Source organism: Megalops cyprinoides, chromosome 20 (genome assembly GCF_013368585.1).
Source record: "Megalops cyprinoides isolate fMegCyp1 chromosome 20, fMegCyp1.pri, whole genome shotgun sequence".
Taxonomy (NCBI): domain Eukaryota; kingdom Metazoa; phylum Chordata; class Actinopteri; order Elopiformes; family Megalopidae; genus Megalops; species Megalops cyprinoides.
Genome location: NC_050602.1, coordinates 19,419,061 through 19,438,226, shown reverse-complemented (window position 1 = coordinate 19,438,226; position 19,166 = coordinate 19,419,061). Strand labels below are relative to the sequence as shown.

The 19,166-nt window shown below is 46.9% G+C and overlaps 1 protein-coding gene across 15 annotated transcripts in view; it reads left to right on the top strand.

Annotated features, from left to right (window-relative positions):
* The first annotated feature begins 1,350 nt into the window (after positions 1 to 1,350).
* Positions 1,351 to 19,166, top strand: part of LOC118795592 (transcription factor E2-alpha-like) — a 36,619-nt gene continuing 18,803 nt past the window's right edge. For 13 of the 15 annotated variants that reach the window (XM_036554202.1, XM_036554200.1, XM_036554199.1 and 10 more), the window contains exons 1-3: positions 1,351 to 1,844; positions 8,086 to 8,186; positions 11,137 to 11,203. In XM_036554202.1, coding sequence (XP_036410095.1) covers positions 8,118 to 8,186; positions 11,137 to 11,203 — 136 coding nt within the window. In that variant the 5' untranslated portion in view covers positions 1,351 to 1,844; positions 8,086 to 8,117. Of the gene's footprint in view, positions 1,845 to 2,999; positions 3,094 to 8,085; positions 8,187 to 11,136; positions 11,204 to 19,166 lie in introns of those variants that run through there. The other 2 variants (XM_036554189.1, XM_036554197.1) reach the window with 2 other exon arrangements.

Here is a 19,166-nt window from a genome sequence, read left to right as displayed (position 1 = left end):
TTTTTATTCATTTGTCGAAAACCATCGTTGCAGCACCAAGAGCAATGTTTTTTATTCTCTAACCAGTCTTACAGTCGTAATTATTTTAGAAAACACTGATTTCAGAGACCATATTGGCTATTTTTTTACACAGAGCATAATCTAGGAGGAAAACAAATTTCGAACGAAAACTTAGGTTGTATATGGTTTGTCCTCTATTCTTTTCAGCCTTAAGTCTTTACAAGCTTAAGCGAAATCTCAAATACAAATTTACAGTCCTTCACAGTAATAATACTTGTGATATAGTCGCGATCAGCCTTTATCACGCTAAAGTTAATTTACCTGTTGATGTCTCATTTGAGCATTTTCATTGCCGTCGGTGAGGCTAGAAGCATTCAAGACATTCACTTGCTTTACTAAAAAAAACACACACACACAAACGAAACAAAAAATTACACGACAAATGTTGTTGTTTGCTAAGCTTTTAAACTCCCTGTTGACACCTGCATTTACACCTCGGAGATTTCACCATTTGTCGCTTTTCCCATAAAATAAAAAGTCGGCTAACCGGTATGGGAATCGTGCGTTAACAATAATGCTGAGTCCTATTTCTGTATTTCCACTCAAGGCCATCACGGTACGTGGATGTTTGCAGCCGTTAGTTTCAAGATACGGCCCTCTTTTATTAGCAACTGGAAGTCATGAAGGTGGTCGGTGTTTTATCTTTAACTGACAAACGTGTTTCTGGGATTGCGAGAGAAAGGCCTTGTCGCCTGTGAAAGAATGATTCATTATATGAGGCCTTCGGCGCACGTGTGAGACGACACTTTTGCTAAAGAACAAAACGAACTACACACAGTTAACAATTAAAACAAATCGAAGACGACAGACAAAGGCTTTTATGGTTGTGTATATGCGCGATTTTGTGGCGAACTGTTTTCCTCTCTTCAATAACAATAGCTACACAACTGTCCATCTCCATAACTGGAAATATTTCAGCGGCCTTGTACTATGTACAAGACAGTGTACTTTGTATAGAACGGAATATCACAGGGATTGTAAGATTTTTTGATGCTTTAATAACTGCAATCCCAGACTGCACGGCGTGTACATATCACTGCAGAAGGTAACGTTAACCACCATATTAATACGATCACAACCCCCCCCCTTTCTACTAACCTCCCTAAGCACACAGAGAGAGCGAGCGGGGAGAAGAGGCGGGGCTATCGTGCGCTTTCAATCTACTACTGGCTAAAACATATGCTCGTCAATCGTGCTTGCCATATTATTGGTTTTCCCCCTCAGGGCTTATCATTCCATCTCGCACGGCTCCTGTTATATTGCCCCTCTATTTTCTGCTGTCTTCTTCCGCAAACAGGCATAGTACCTAAGGTCCGGTAGTTAAAAGAATATCGACCTAAACGTGACAAAATTGACATCGATAGCTAAAGTGTTAAACTTATCCGTTGCAATTCGGTTCTTAGAGAGGTGTGTTAAAACGAAGATTTTTTTGCTGGGCGTTTGAAATCGGACACCGCTGGCGTTAACGTTTACTTCATGCGGAGGGATATAGTTAGGGCTGACAATGTGGAGGTTGTTAAGATGTCTACTCGAAGGATGAAATGGTTTTAAATGTAGCAACGAAAAGAGACGCCGAAGACTTGTAGAGTTTTTTGGATGCAGCGAGGCTACATTGTTTAAATGACGTGGATTGTCTAACGAATCACGAGTAAAGGAGAAAGGATACGACCGTCGTTCAGTCATCCACTGCTTTTGAAGCGCTGGTGGGAAATTCTCTTGAAGTTTTATGTTTTTCCTATAGGACAGTCAATCTTTTTACTGTTGGATGCCAGGCATTTGAAAAGGTAAATACGCACGCTTATTTTTGCACAATGAGCGGTTTTGTTATCGTTGTGTTTACTGAATCCTTTTCTGGAAAGCCTTTTAGAACTTTTGCAAAATACAAAAGTTTTGGGGCATTGGGGTTTTGGTAAAGAGGGGTGATGTTGGAGTTTTTGTCTACTTTGTTGGGCGAGTGAGTGGAGTGTGTTTGAGGTGGTCTCCCCACTCGCCTTTTGGGAAATGACTCCTTTGTTCACTTTTGAGAACACTGACAAGTTTAAAAGCAACTGTGAAGTTGACCAAACTACGTTTATTCAACATGTTTCTGGTCACCCTGCATCTTATTATATTCCCTTTGTGTAAATGTAGTATCGACACCGAGGTGGCGGTTAAGCGCAAAACTACGACTTTGGAAATATACAAGTGCACTTTTTTCGGTACGTGTCTTGCCCTCTAACCGTTTTCTTTTTCAGTGAAGGGTGAAAATGGGTGTAGTGCACAACTCAAAGTTATTATCATTGTTCTCTTCGGTGCCTCTGCAGTTCCCCTCGCGGAGTTGCGGAGTGTCCGCTAGACGTTATTAATTTATTTTGTTTATTGCACGTTTGGCAGGAAATTCCTTCTGCCCCCTCGCCCCCCACCCCCCTTCTCGCTCAACCCCCATAAAATTCGACAGATGTGGGGACTTAGGATATGGGCCCTGCAGTAACTTCTCTGGCGTTTGTCATATTCGTATAGAGTCGTATTTGCACGTTCTGGAAGGGCAGCGGTGCTTTTATGTTATTGTTTGATCTACCCACCGCGGACTTAGGAAGCGTCTGACTCACTCTTTGTGTAAGTGAGGCGTACGAAGTAGCCGATGGGTAATGGCCCATAACGTTCATTTAGCTTTATTCCGGTGACAAATACCTAAAGCTAATGTGATCGCGGGGGCGATTTAAAATTTGCTGTCACAAACATGTTGCACGTGTATGAAATTATGAATGGACGTGGAGTTTTCCCTTTACGTTTTGAGTCTGAGTATTCTTTTTTTTTTTGGACGAAGGCGAATTCGTTAGCAAAGAATATTTACATTGTTTCTGCCAGGGAAGCCGGGATGTAGCGTTGAAGGGGAATTTGAGGGGAGGAAGAGGTGGGGGTGGTCAAGACGGGGAAAAATGGACCGAGGTTATGGGGGTGGGGGTTGAAAGGAGTCAACATGACTTGATTATTTAAATAAGATCAACAGATACGCCGTCACACTCTGTCCGTCGCACGGTTCCATCTGGAACGGTATGTTTATTACGACATCTGATTTAAAGGGCATAGCTCTTTACAGAACGCTTGCATCTTCTGGATATATTTCGATATGTTGCCTATTTGAAAGGAGTTTGTGTGAGTTTTTGTTGCTGTTGTTGTATCTACCTGGATCCGTACCGTTACTTCAGCGTGTGTAACAGGGTTAGATGAGCGTATGGTACCTACACGATGGATGCAACCTGTTCTGATCTGTTTTTACGAAAACTGCTCAGTTTTATGTCGATCCACGCATATCCATTAATACGTGTACCAAGACCGAAATAGTGATTGAGCAAATCCAAATCGTTGAGTCCGACTGTCGGTCAGACCGTGGTATTTTATGTCCATAAATAAACGCTGCTCGTGGTGACATTGTAGATTGCAGAGCTGTGAAGAGGACAGCATTCCTCTTCACAGGAATCGGAGATGCCAGGTATTTTTTATGCCCTGTTTTGTGCCGTCGGGACAGACAAAGTGTCTAACTTTGGCTACACAGGGGATACGTCCAGGCGTGAAACGACAGGACAATGTGGATGACGATTGCTTAAACGTGTCTTTCATGTTGTAAAATATGCGTTACATAAAAGAGTTTCAGAGGTGGCCCAAACCAGAAAGAAAGAATGATCTGATTAAACAAATGAAAAAGTAACTGCGCGTAGAAGCATTATCGTAGTAATTCTCATAATCAGCCTGGGCGCTGTGGTAAAAGTAGGACAGAAGTAAAAATCATCGTCGTTTGTGTCACTCCTATCGGTGACCGTGCCGACCGAAGCGTCTGCCACGATGCTGCTCTTTCATAGGCTGTGATATTCTGCCGCCGGGATAAACACAATTACTCGATACCAGAAGTTCTCCGCCGGCGTTCATGCTGAACCGCACGCATTAGTCTTTGATTACGTATGACAAGAACAGTGGTATAGTGTGTTATGTTTTCCTGGTATACTGTTTCTAAAACCTAGATAATCAAAGCTACAGCAAAAGACAGGTTGATGTGATAAGAGGACAGGAGAAGACTCGAGATTCCCCGTGGAGTCTGAATATGGGTGTCTCTCCCCTCCTCCGATGGCCTAACATTTGGAGTGGGCCCTGGGAAGCCAATTTACAGTTCAGGTAGGCCTAAGAACAGAGGGATGTAGATTCATAAATCCACAGCATTCTCTCCAAGCAGAATGAGGACTGTGGCCTGTTGTTGTTTGGTTGCAGGTCAGAACTTAAGTTTACTAAAAGCAGTGATGTTAATGCGGGAGCTGTAATAAAAAGTGTATGGTACACTACCGAAAGAGATTGACTGCAGTATAGCGGAGGGTCTTCTGATAGGAATGTACATTGATAGTGTAATATATGTATACACACTGATTATATAGTTCTGATCATGTGCTGCTGCATAGCACAATAATGCTAAACCAACACACACACACACACACACACACACACACACACACACACACACACACACACACACACACACACACAAACATACATGCACACAGTGGGTATACAACTGCCTGCAGTTAGCCAAGATTTAGCCCCCGTTATTTTTCAAGGTGTTCAGTCAAGGTGGTGTTTGTTAATTGAGTAATGACAAGTCGGAGTGCCAGCCACTGACACCCGGGGCTTATCACCTTAGAAGCATTTCAAAAGCGAAGCCGAACGCACTTGCAAACCGACTTGGCTGTGAGGTCAATTACAGGAAACGCTTGCAGCTGTAAATTTGTCACTAGGAGCCTCTTGGAAAGCATGGCTGGGTAGAGCTGTTGGTGTTTTATGTCAGGAGGGTGCTAGCTACGCTGAGCATAAAAACGACAGAATTGTGCTAATGGTTTTACTTCCTTGTTGAGCTAATTATTCTGATCTCCCACAGCCTTGCATAATTGTTAAAACGTTTGTTGGCAGGGGTAAGAAAAAAAGTGGATCATTTGATTCTTTGTTTTAGACTTTGGTTATGGTTCATTTCTTTGTGTCTCAGCTGTTGTCACTTGAAGCATTGCCACGGCATCAGTGAAACGCTTTGAAATCGTGCTGTTGTCTGTTGCGGGTCGCGTTCACACGTGTGTCTGGAATACAAAGGGCGCAGCGACACGAACATCGGGCTGTGAATGGAGGAAACCACTGTGCATGAAATGGACTTTTACTTCCTGGCTGCCGAGCTCTGCCTCCCGACTCGGACTCGGACTCAGTCCCCCCCCCCCCCCCCCCCCCCGGGTCTCCGGTCAGCAGCGTCTCTGTGACCGAAACCATATCACACCTCGCGCGCAGACCGCGTTCGAGTGAAACCGCGCAGGTGCTGCGGCCTGCGCTCGTGAACAGCGCGGGGTAAAACCTTGCACCCTGACATCACCCTCCGGAGCATGAAGACGGCTGCGGATTTCTAATGCGAGCTCGACCAGATGGACCACGTGCTAAAAACACCGTGTACTGCGACTTTTTTGCGCCGCCACCTGAAGCAGATACCCCCACGGTCACAGCAGCGGCAGCCAGCCCAGCTGGGGAATGTGGGAAGGAGGAGCCTGGTGATGTTGTTCTTGAGCTCAATTTCAGAGATCTGGGTTTTAACCGCCACCACCCCGCCACCCCTCCTCCCCCCCAAATTCCTCCTTCCCCCAGTGTTCTCCTCGAAGCTCCAGAGCCCAGATGTGAGCTAATGTGCGTGGCTGTTTGTCAGCAGTAAATCCTGACGGAGGGACCTGCTGTGGCTACGCCTGGATGTTTTAAACCCGCTGAGATTTCGCACCACCATAAACTTCTTGCGGAGGGCCGGCGAATGGCTGAAGAGGGAGAAATGCGGGGATTCGACAGAGATTGATCTTTCTTTCCATTAATGCTGTTATTCTCGTCACATAGGAGTCTCACTCAAAGAAGAGGTTTTCTCAATTTTTCATTGTCCGCAAATGTGTGTGTTAAAAGTTGGAGAGGAGTGGGCATTGTGCTGCCCCCCTGCTCCCCTGTGTTGGAGGGTGTGTTGGCTGAATGGCTGTTGGGCTCACTGTGTTGGGGGGGAAAACCTCAAGAGTAATGTAGCCTGGAAGGAGCGTGTGCAGGAGCTGGAGGAGCACCGCTCCACCCTTGAACCCATGGTTGAAGTTGCCTGGAACAGGTCATGGAGGAGGGGGTTTGCGTTTGATCACTTGCAGGCTGCCGGGGGAACAGTTTGACCTTAATATTGAGCAACAAATTCACACAGACATGTTGTCTGTGCCGTAAAAAAAATCTGTTGTTGATGTTTGCGCTGACCGCTAGTCTCAAAATGATGTGTAAGTGTGGGAGGAAAAATGTAACCCTTGCTGGAATTCAGTGTAGTCTAGGACGAAGCGCGTTGTGGTTAGATTGAACATACCACTGAGGCCCTTTTGCAGGTCTCCGTGGTAAGTCCAGCTGTCTGCCGGGTGGGGAAGCCCCACCACATGGTTCGATGTTTAGAGTACAGGGAAATGCCCACAGGCCTTCATTGTCAGGGTCAGGTGTGAGCAGCCCTGAAAACAGCTTTTCCCATAGCTTTCAGCTTTGAGTTCGTGCATGTTATCCATTCACACATTCTGATATTTACTGAGGCAGTTTGGGGTCAAGTGCCAAGCAGTGTCCCCACCTGGGAATTTGACTACGCCTGGGGTACAAGCTCTGCTCCTCACCACTACACCACATTGTTACCCCCTCTAATGTCAGAAGCAGACGGGTGTGGTGTACAGAAGTATTTGGTGCAGTTTTATAGAATGAATTCCATCATGACTGATGCCTAATGGAATTAGACTACAGACACAGGGAGCTGAGTGGTGAACGTGTAGATGTTTGTGTACAGACAGAAGATGACTCAATAAGCCATCTCAAGGTGTGACTAACAGATTGCATGCTCAGACATTATATCCTCTGCTCCCTGTGAAGATATCTGATATTAGATATCTTATCAACAGTTTTTAAATTTTTGTTTAAAAGCAGTTGTGACCCTGTGCTCCCGCATTTTACAATACATAGAGTTCTTCCAAAATGAGTGCTCTGTCTTGGGTGTGGTTGCCTCAGCTCTTTGTGGAAAAAGAAGTCTGTTAATCCTTCATGATAGAATTTTATTATTTAAAGTCTGCTCATCATATCCAGCAGTGTTTTGAGTTCTGAGCCCATCTGTAAAACTCCACCCCGCCTGCTTCTGTCAGCCCGTGTGCTGCCATTGGCTGTGTGTTGCTGCTGCAGCCATAGCAACGAGTCGCCAGTGGAAATATCAAATGAAGGTGTAATGAGATACTTTCCTTCATGCAAATGCTGCTATTTTAAGTGTGTGTGTTTTTTTTCCCTCTCCTATTAGAAAGAGGAAATTTGTAAAGGAAACGGGCATAATACTGTTAAGATGTTTTTCCCAGACTCAAATGTAATGGCAGTGTGAGAATCAGTAAGTGCGTTACACTGACCTGCTTGAATTAAAATCGCTGCTTTTGGAGCCGTGATGGTCTGCCTGAACAGATCTTATGTGGACCATGCACATGCTTTATGGACCATTCATGTAATCCTGCACTATCAGAGTATGTGGCAATGCATAAAGGTAGCTCATCACAGCAAATGCTGAACACGGTATTGGCTTGAACAGGCCAGGAACAGCAAAGCAAAGGCCTGTATTTGGTCAAACTCAGTGCATTTTGTTCGTGACTTTTTGGGCCTTTTTTCCTCTCACAACCATGAGTTTAGCAGTTGATGAAAACAGTGAGCCTGTATTGCGTAAGAAAGTGGGGAATAGATGTTAACGTTCTCTAAACAAACAAACAAAAAAAGAATCAAAAATGCTATTGCCCTACAGAGGAAAAAGACTTGCATATGCCTGTAGTGTTCTAAGATTGTTTGATATAGCTAAAAAGCGGCTGATGGGAACGTTTGTTAATTGACAGTGTAAACCCTGGTTTGTCCGAGCCGGCACGCGGCCCTCCTGTGTGCTGTGTGTGAGACGGTAGTGTGGCTTCAGTGATGGTCAGTGTCCCCCCCCCCCCCCCCCGTGTGTCTTTCCTGTAGGGCTGTAGTGGCTGAGACCCAGTGGCACGAACATGCAGCAGGAAAGGATGGCTGCAGTGGGAACAGACAAGGAACTCAGCGACCTCCTGGATTTCAGCGCGGTAAGACAGGGGGGCGGGCAGGGCTGGGAGGTTCAAGGGGGCTGGGGGTGAGAGATTGGGGGGGGGTGGTCTGAGGTTCTCAGAAGAGTGCCTCCATGCCTCCAGCTGCCCATCCGCACACAACCATGTGCCTGTTTCAATTGTTGTGGAGGTTGAATTTTAGTCGTGGGTTTTATGGGCCTGTTCGTTGTCTTGAATGAAATTGCAGCCATAACAGTCTCTGCACAGCCTGCAAATGGTATCATTTTCCCACCCTTTTCCCCAATTCCCAGTAGGAGAGTCATGAGCGAATACCACATGCATCACACACATCCTTCTGTTTACAGTGCAGTGCTTCTTCATAGCTTATCGGCCCTAACACAGGGGAAAGCTCATTTCAGATGGGCGTGGGCATTTAGACGCAAAAGAGCCGCAACTGCAGTTTTGGTATAGCGTGCTATAAGATGCCTTGCTTGGTCCTTGTAGAATTTTTCCAGTTGCTTCATGGCCCGCGCAGTAAATATTGACTGAGAACGCGCAGAGGAGCGTCGTAATAGGACGAAAGCGTAGGATGTGTCATCACACGTCCATGTGTGAGTCACTTGTGCTGGCCGGTGACAGCTGGCCCAATATCAGTGGTTTATATCACTCTGCTGAGGGGACAAGTGCTGACAGCAGCAAGATTTAATATTTGGAGGCTGCTTCCAACAGAATTTTGCTGTATTGCTTTACCCCCTACATTAAAGATGAAACGCATCTGTGTTTTCGTGAGATGTTACCGCGGCATATGCTGAAGTAAGATCTGAATTGTTTTACCGATTTTTACAGTCGAAGCCATGAAAGTAGCGTTGAATCTCCGTGAAATCCGACGCACCGGAATACGCTTGGCGTGGTTGCCATCGGTCTTCGGAATGATCTTGTGCCCCACGCTCATCTCAGAGGGGGTGTGTGGTCTTGGATACCAAAGGAGCGAGATGCCCGTCACCAGCCACAGAAATAGGCCTTTTGCTCACTTTAATGCTGCACATTTTGAATGCAGGGCATGACGTGTACAGCAGATGCGTAGATCTTGATATCATCTGGATGGGCTTGTCTGATTTTCTGTGCCCTCAGTCAGCTCCATCCTGATAGAGGAGGGCTCTTCTGCTCCTTCCCTGGAGGAGCCATATTTAATTCACTTCATGGTTTAATTGAATCCAGTTAACGTTCAGTCATGGTCCTGAAAAGGCTGGAATGGAGACAGATGAAGCCTGTTGAATGGTGGGCCTTAAATGCTGTAATGTCTGGCATCCCACTGGCAGAGTGATTGTGCCCACACCATACCCAGACTGTTCTGGATCACAGACTTGTCATGTCACCTCTCAGAGGCTCAAAATCCATGTATCATTGTCATCAAAACTACCTCTGATTCTGTTGGATTCTAAGTGGGCATTATCAGTCTAGCTTTGTTTAATTTAATGACATACTGTTTGCATTGCTATACTATACAAGTGACAGATGAAAAGACTACGAATTTGTCAGCTGTACTGTGATGAACAGTATTTGTGTGGTGTTGAATCTTACAACCAGGCTTTTTTTTTAATTGAACACAACTGCAAGTACCTTCACAAAAGGCCTTTTTACCAGCTGTTGTTTAATTGAATGTCGCAGTCTTGAATAAAAATGGTTCAGCCTTTTTGCATGTCCAATGTCTTATGTGTGAAATGTTCACTCCCAGGTTGACACTTAGTGTCACATGAAAAACCTTTCTCTGCCGGCGCCATCACACTGGCTTGTGAGCATTATTTGAAGCCTTCTGTGAGGGATTGTATTGATAATGAGCTGTTAAAATCACACATGCTAAAGGTGGAAATAGTTTTTTTTTTTTTTTTTTTTTTTCCCCTTTCCTTTTTACTTAAAGTGCTGATCCAATCTAGTACAGTCTAGCACTGCAGTCAAAACAAAAGTGATATTTCTTCATGCAAGGTTTCGGAATTGTAGGTTGCTGAAGATTCTTTCTTGGAATTCAGAACTCTGGACCCCATCTTTGTGAAATGTTGCACTCTATCAGTTGATTTGAGACTGATCCCAGATCAGCTTTGCCTCACGGGACAATGGGAGCCAAAGCCGTTCATCCCTCTTGCTGTCTTTTTGTATTGTCCTCTCCACTCCTGTGTCTAGAGTGATGTGTTTGGCAGCCATCTATTTTTTTGAAATGAAGTGAGTTTGAGCTTACAGGATATCCCCTGAATTAGTTAAGTGGTTAGGATCTTTTACTTAAAGTATTGCATTGGAAAATTCTTGTCTTTGAACAAGCCATCACTGTTGCTTTTATTCCAGGCCAATACAAACCCATATTTGTCTGTCGAATCGCCTTTCAGTGTAACTTGTATTGTGGAAAGGCGTCTTCACAGGCCCTGCCATGTGTCCACTCTGGTCTTTCACTCCTTTAAAAATGTAAGGAAAAACACTACTGTGAAAAGAGCTTTACATCATAATGACTGGATTAGCGAGACGTTTCATTCCATTTGCAGTGTTCAAGTCACACAACGTTTATACAATTCGCCATTAGTCACAGGGAAGTATTAGTAGTGTTATAATAATTATGGTCACATTATTTGCACATGTAGGTCAACCTGTATTGCTTACATTCTAAATATTATCGGTGTTTTCAATTCAGGTTATGTGCACTGCTGAAGGGTACGGTGTTAGTGTCCTGCCTGGGGATTGAAGCTGGGAGCTCTAAGCCCCGCTCCTCTTAACCACTGTGCTGTGGGGCCACATCATTGTCATCATTACTTCCACTGCCCCGGTTACCACAGCCACACTGAGAGAACATCTGCCTGATGCTTACAGCCCTTTGCTCTGCTTCTCCACCTTCTGACTGTTTGGCAATGGGCAGTGTGTGTGCTCCGTGTTTTGTAGAGGCCTTGCATCAGTACCCGTGCCTCTCCCCTGACCCCTTCTGCGTTTCTCTCTCTGTCTCTTGCAGATGTTTGCTCCCCCCGTGGCGAATGGGAAGAACAACCCGACGACGTTAGGCCAGTTCGGAGGAACAGGTAGGCGCCTCCGATGGGATTTGATGTTTGACTGAACTTTCCTCTTCTAGAGCCAGCCTCTTCTAGGACAGTCGTCTTGTAGAACAGGCTTTTGAGAGGCTGAAATAGATGCGTGTGAGTCACTAAGGGGACAACTGAGACAGCTTTACATGGTGGTCGAAGGAAGTGAGGTGATGGAGGTTGAGGTTACACATGAATCTAAACCAGAGACACACTTATTGGGTTGAGTTTGAGTGTCAGAGCCAGAAGAAAATGACATGTATAATTTGACATTTCGTCTGTGTGTGGTTCACAGGTCAAAAATAGAAAAGAAATCAGGGGGATAATTGATGAATTTTCAGTGTCATATTTTCAACTGAAGTGAACGTCTGCTGTGAGAATCATATTTACAAAACAGTATCAGTCCTACCTCTGATACTATCAGTAGCTTCTTGTCACACAAGACTTCCAGTTTGAATAGCATGGCCGATGGTTGGCTAGGCAGCTGCGTTAGATAATTTGTGGGTGTGTATCCCTCTAGCCATCATAGGGTTTGGGGAAAGTAACCTTATCTAAAATCAGATGTAGTAGCAAGATAGCCATTTCAGTGAAACCAGTGTTGTTGTAGCCAGTGTAGTGCTAGCAGTGTGACAGTTAGGACATCAAAGAATCCCTCAGTTATATCATAGCTGTATGGTTATCAACACGTTTCAGTTTTCACGCAGTTGGGTCAAAATTCATTTCTTCTTTCATTGAACCGGTAACCTTTCGGTTATAAGCGCTGTTCCTTATCACTGCGGCGCGCTGCGGAGCTCAGTACCCAGCCACATCCCGCCGCCCGTGCCATGTTGTCCCCGTCATCTCTCCCTGGATGCTCAAACTTCCTGTTGCATTGTACCGTATCACTTCCCACTTACAATTATTTAATTAAAGGCCTTTAGATGAAGAGCAGAGTAAGACCAGCCTTTTTCGTTCAGTGGCAGTTCCTCTTATTGTGTCTTGGAATGTGCCGTGCGCCTTCTTAAAAATAACACGTTATCTAACATGCGTTACAGCCATTGACACTGTTACATAAACTGAGAGTTGTCTGGTCACAGTGGTGAGAAAGGGGATGTCTGAAATTCTGGTCACTTTTTTCAGCCATTTGAAGTTCCTCTTGTGGTCTGTACTCGCGGACCCCCTGTTTTTTAAGTTGTGTGGTTATTTACATGTTGCCATGGTGAAAGAAGATGAAAGGGTGCGTGTGTGAGCTAACTGATGGGGGTGATTTCAGGTGGAGGTTAGTGGCTACCGGCAGAGGTGGCTTTGATTGTACTTGCATATGCAGGCAGTGTAGCATGGACAGAGACGCATGCATGCACACAGGCTCACACGCACACACAAGCACGTACACACACAGACACTCTTGTGGGCAAGCACCTGCATGCAGCAGTAATCCATAGGTTTGTGAACTACCCCCACTTTGTTACACTTTAAAAAAAAAAAAAAAAAAAAAAGTGAGAGGTTGGCTGTGCTTGGTGCCTTTGAATGCTCTGCGTCTGTATGATGTCACCGCTGCGGGTGCTGCTCTGGGAGGCCTGGGAGGTGGGGGTGGGAGGAGATTTTTGGAGGCTCCGTTCCAGCCTTCAGACAGGTGTGGGAACAGTGAGGCTAATGACCGGCTGCACCGGAAAAGTGCTTTCAGGGGGCCTTGCAGGTCAGACAGCTCCGCACTCTTCAGTTAGCTTGGAGTGGTGGTTTCACAAAACGAAAGATCATCTGAAACAACCTGTGGATTTTTTTTTAAACACTGTCTCAATATTTGTACAAGTTGACCTTTTTTGTTAAGTTTTGTGCTTGGTTGTGATTTGGAATGATCTGCAAAAATATTTCCCCAGCCATACCTTTTCTCTTTTAGTTGCTGATGTCTTAATGTTGGCCCTGATTTGAAATGGTGTTCTGTGCACAGGGGCAACAGAAAAAGGTGTAGGCCCAAGCAACATTCACACTGTACATGCTGAACTTTACTTCCAAATATCATGCTTATAATGAGAGCAGGGTTTCCCCAGTTAATGAGGGAATACTAGGAGTGGACTGCACCTGCCAAGGAGAGATTTCCTCCTCTCCCTAATATGGATTTGATAGAAGATGAGAATGACACCAAGTGTGTGTTTGATCTGTTTGATCTGGATCTATGACGATGCACTGTATCGGTCTTGCTGTGAAGGCCTTTTTAGTCTCCCTGGATGTGGATGTGTACAAAGAGGAATGTGTATTTGATGGGTTCTGGTGCGTTTGTCTGCTGCTAAAATCCAATGTTTATTTAGGGTATGTTAATTACCGTTCCTCTAAGTTTCTGGTTCGGTGACTGTAATGTGATGACTAAGTTTTAAAGAATTGCTGCGAAATTAAATGCTGTATGCAGCAGTGTTGTAAGAACAGTACAACCTTCAAAGTCTTCAGAGTTAGAAATGTATGCACCAGAGAGTTGTATGGAGTAGCTTGTATGGACTTTGTAGAGGAAACAATGATGCTTGGAGTTCAAGACCAGGCTTGGCACAGTCCTAGATACACTCTAGACTATAGACAAAATAATGAGCCAAGCTGGGCTGAGTGGCCTATTCTTGTCATTAAACGTCTTATGTTCTGTCTGGAAATGTGGGTGTTCTGTTAGATAGCTCGAAACGTGCTGTGAAGTTGCTGGTATCGTTTCCAAGAAATGGCTTGTTTGCAACAGCTGCATTTCAGAATGCTCCAGCCTGTGTGTGACGGCACCCTGTTTAACTGTATGCCCTGGTTCTCTCACATGCCCTCCTGTGATCTGAAAGTGAGCCATTCTCATTGCACCCCCCTGCTCCCCATCCCCCATTCCTATTCAAAACATGCCCCCCCCCCCACTGAGCTGCAGGAAATGGCCATTCCAAACTACCACCGACCCCTCACACCATGCAGAGTGTTAGGCAGCCCCCCCCATGCAAACATCCACTGCAGGCCATGTGAAAATGGTGTCTGATCCACCCATTCTCCTCTGCTCCAAACACCACCTGCTGTTCCCTCCTTGCACGCTGCTACTTCAGTGTTGCTGATAGGAGAGGCAAGTTTCCAGTGTACAGTTACACTGCGTCGCTATGAGTTTCCTATGAAATACGAGCCGCTGAAAGTGTCAGAAAGACGGTTGGATGTGGATACATAAGCCCCATCCAGGCTGGAATGGAAGGGTGCACTTTAGGATCGTGTGAGGGGGGCAGGGTGGACACTAAGTCAAAGCGGGAGGGGGCTTCAGTGGGCGGAGCCTGCAGGTAATCTAGCCATAAGCACTTAAAACCCCAGACAGAGGCCAACACAACAGCCCAACTGGCGAAGCTGCTGGGTGTGCGTGACATGAGTCCAGGGTGTTTAGTTTCATCTTTTGGCGCCCAAGCCTTTTGGCTGACTTGCTTTTTTGTGCCGCAGTAACATTTCATTTGATATCTCCTTACTCTTGTTCCACGTTAATGGGCAGTTTGCCCAGCATTCAGAGTAAGTGTTTAGATGTCATTTTTAATGAGTCTTCTACACCACTCCCACAGTCGGTAAAGGATTTGCTCCCCGAAGCATGCTCTCACACCTTGGTCCTTTCAGCATCATCGCAGACCAGCCCACACTCACCCGCCACCCGGCAGTGAGACTTGTGCGACTCTGGCGTAAAGGGCTGTGCGCCTGAGGGAACATTAACCGTCGCTGGCGAACTTTGCTTTGGGAGCCCTGTAAGGGCCTTCTTCAGCCTTAGGCATTTGGGCAGAGGAATCTGCAGGGCTGAGTTCGCTTTTGACAGGCCCGTACGCACACGCGTAGCGCTGGATCCAGCACGGGTGTAGAAACTCTTCCACATGCAGGAGACGAGGGCAGGCCTGGGAGGGCAGCGGGTTTGCGCCGGGGGGCGGGGGCGGGTCTGTGGGGGGCACTGCAGTGGTGAGTTTTGTGTAATTCTGGCCCACACAGAGGTGACTGCGTGGTCTCTTGGGCCTCACCTTACGGTCACACGCTTTCATTTACTGAAAATCCGAAACTGAGATTCAGCACGATATTTTTAAACTGAGGTCTGGGCTCAAACGCAGTGGAAGGGAGAAGTTTGCATCGAGTTTCTATTCTTAGGGAAGTTAAGCAAAAAAAAAAAAAGCAAGCAATTTTTCCCCTACTGAACACTCAAAAATAATTTTAATGTATCAGTGTATAGTTATAGAATATTGCTGTGATTGCACTGCTTATTTTGAACAGAGATGAGAGCCAGATAATCTAACCACAGTGGGGCCACTCATAGTGAAACTCGCTGATATGTGTCATAACATACGTCAGATCATCTTTGGCGAGAGTAAACATGGGGCACCCGTAGAATGTGGCATTGTGAGATCTGCTCAGGCCAGGCAAGTGTTTGAAAGGGTTTTGCACAGTCTTACCTTCCTCATGAGGAGAGGGTGAAAAAAGACAAAAGGAAAGAAAAAGTGCTGGCACACGCAGATCCTAATGAGTGCTTTACCCTCGGCGCTAATTCCGCAAAGCAGGTGCGTGTCTGTCCCGCTTTATGTGTCTGTGTGCCCTGTAGCTCGTGACTCACTCTGGCTGACTGGCCCTTTCCAGCGCTCCTTCCTGTGTGATTATCCACCTGGGCCGTTTAACGAGGCGGCGCGGTGCGCTGTGTGCGACTCTGTCTGGCGTGAGTCACCGCCCCGCAGCCCGAAACGTGCCGTGACGCAAACTCTCTGCGCCAGCCCCAGGGCACAGCCCGCACGCTGGAGAGAGGGGGGGGGGTTTCGGCCTGGCTCCGTGTTCAGATTGGCTGAGTTATTGCCTGAAAACAGCCAATGGGTAACCCAGACAGACGGTTATTTAGCCGCTCGGTCTGCCGGCGGGTGCGGAGGTCTTTGATTGACAGGGGCATTTGTAACTCGTCCAAAAAAAAAGAGAACAAGACCGTCTTTAATCACAGAACCATATCACAGTTGGAACCGTTCCCGCCTCACATTCAGAGAGAATTATTTGATGTGGAAACCCCCAATACGGGCCGTCTGTAAGCCCTCGCTGCTCCAAAGGAATGTTCAGTACTAAGGATAAAGTTGTTTGACCCCCCCCTATTCATAATTCAGAGGCTGAAGTGTTTTCAAGGAATTGAAAATGTGAATGTGAAGTTTCATCTGTTCTGCTAGTTACCTCTGACATATCCAAGTATTTGTTAGTGTGACTGAAAAGGATAACTGTGGTGGTTTGAAGCTCAGCTTGGCTGTGGCACAGTGGCTGGTAAGAGAAAGAAGAGATAAAGTGCTGCCATTTCTACTCCATGAACCCAGTGAGAGGCCCTGTGTGGCCTTGCGTGTGCTTTGGTGCGGTACTGGTGATGGTTCCTGTGAGGCGTTGTTTGTTTTGACTGGCTGAATATGGGCTGTTCTGAGGGGGCAGCGTGTCTCATCATGGGAGGCTTTCAGAGACATTCATGGCTCCTGGAGCTCCAATGTTTTAATGATGACATCAATGTATTTCATCTTATGATGACATGTAATGGTTTCTACTATTTATATATCTGTATGTATATTTATGTATCTGGTGGTGTGTATTACACCTCCAAATTGCATGGGGAGGATGCTTTTAAAAAGCATATGTGTGTGAGTGGCAGAGTGTGTGTGTGTGTGGATATATAAAAGTATAGGTACACATGCATTCATATGTAAATGTGTGCATGCATGTGTGAGAGTACATGTGAATGTCACACAATGATACGAGCCCTGCTCTTGTTCTGTATACGTGAGCGGTCTTTGCCTGGATGGAAAGAGCCTGAGGGGAGGGGTGGAGCCGCGCTGTTCCTGGGCTAAACAGGAGGGCGTGTGTGAAGGCAGCGCGCTGCCAGGAAGCGTGCATCAGATCGGCAACGGCAGCGCAGCGAGTACAGCCTGATGGAGTGAATTACCCTGTGAAACAGCACTGCGCTGCGTACACGCTGCTTCGGTGGGTCTCTGCTTTTCAGCTGGCTGAGTGGTGATGGGGTGCGTGGTGGCTGTGTGTGCGCGTGTGTGTGCGTGCGCGCGTGTGTGTGTGTGTGTGCGCGCGTGTGTGTGACAGGTGGATCAGGTCTATTCAGGCAGTATGAGTAATTTACCACAGTCTTTTGGTGTTTGTTTCTAATAAACATGAGTAACCAAAGTACAACCATCCTCCATCATAAAATGGTGAGCAAATGGCAAATATGGGTAGTAATGTCATATGTTTATGTGTAAAGCCAGACCGGAAGAGCTCTGATGCTTCTGAAGCTTAGAAGCTTCTGAAACCAGCTGCACTTCAGCACCAGGTGATGCTCCACTAGTTAGTGGTATGAGCTTATTTAACAGAAAGCTGTGGTAGTCGGTGCAACCTGGGTTCAGGGTTAGATTAATAGTAATTGGTTTAGTGGAAACTGGCCTCATGGCCAGTGGTTGAGCAGGGTTGGACCTGCTTGTTGAAATGAGCTTTGACATTCTGAGAGTTTATTTTTTTATGAGCCTTCCTCAGCCCAGCAAGCGCCGGTTCACTCCAGCGACCGCCATCTCCTCGGTTGGAGGTCACGGCCAGGCGGGTTTTCTCGTGGTCAGCGTCGGCTGGACGAGGAGCCTCTCGTCCGTTGGCGGAATCTTAATGGAAATCTGAGCCTTCCGCCGGCGCTCCACCCCTCTCCTGCCATCCGCGGCGGGAGAGAGCGCTCACCCAGGACTCCCCTGCCCGCCTTTCCCCACTCCGCTCCGCCGGCTCTTGCCCTGCGGGGCTGGTTTGTTTTGAGAGACGCTAAGCTTCTCAGGACAGCTGTAATTAAATTCAGTCACTTCTGTAGTTCTGAGACGGGTGGGTGGGTGGGGGGGGTTCCCGGTGAGATGGAAAGCCAGTGATAAATTTAGACTGCTGTTGCGTGAGATAGGAAGCCCATTGTTTCGGTGGTAAATTGCGCCGATCGGCTCTGACCGCGGTGTGAACGGAGCCTGAGTAATTGCTGAAGCACGCTGGAGGCTCCCTGGCTGTGACAGCCGGATGGACACACTGTGAACAGGGATCCTCGGTCTCTCCAGCCATTATTTAGAAAAGTGTTGGGTGGCTGGTCATTCAAGGTCCCCTCTGCACCAATACAACAAAATGACTGAAAGGAGGAAAATGGCCACATGGTGTACGGTTTAACCTTCCTTGCTGTGAGATTATGAATCAGTGATGGAAGTCAGAATGGATAGGTGAATTCTGAAGTCATTGATATGAGTGTTCCTACTTCCCTTTTTCCACTCATTGTCCCCACCTTCTATCATTTTTCTTGTTTCTCTCTTCCTCTTTCTATAAACCTCCATGTCTGTCTGTGAGTGTCTTTCTCTGTGTGCGTGTGTCTGTGTGTGTGTGTGTGCGTCTCTGTTTGTGTGCGTGTCTGTGTGCATGCGTCTCTGTGTGTGTGTGTGCGTGCGTCTGTGTGTGTGCGTGCGTCTGTGTGTGTGCGCGTGTCTCTGTGTGTGTGCGCGTGTCTCTGTGTGTGTGTGTGTGTGTGCGTCTCTGTTTGTGCGCGTGTGTGTGTAACCTTTGCCTCCCTCCGCCCACACAGTCCCTCCCCCCAGCAGCAGGAATGCGCAGTCCCGGGCCATCACCGCCTGCAGGTTTCTGTTCACGCCGCTGGTGTGACCCGCACTGTGCCCCTCCTCCCAGTCCCTGTTACCCTGTCCCAGAGACAGCAGAGAGCCCGTATAGCCAGCGCACTCCCCCTGCAGCCTCTCCCCCAGCACCACCCCTGTGAGTGTTCCTATTTTAGGGGAGCCGGCCTGCGTGGTGCTGAAAGCACAGAATGACTCATTTCTGTGCAAACGCACAAGCAGGTGACGCTCGTAAATTGACATTTGAAGGGTTCTTGTGCGCCATCATTTAGCTCTGTGCTGTTAGACCCCCAGATTACCTGTCTGCTATAGGCTGCTGGCGTCGGCCCCTGCTCCGGGGGGTAGGGCGGGTCGAGGGGGGTGGGGCGGAGCCCGGTCACACA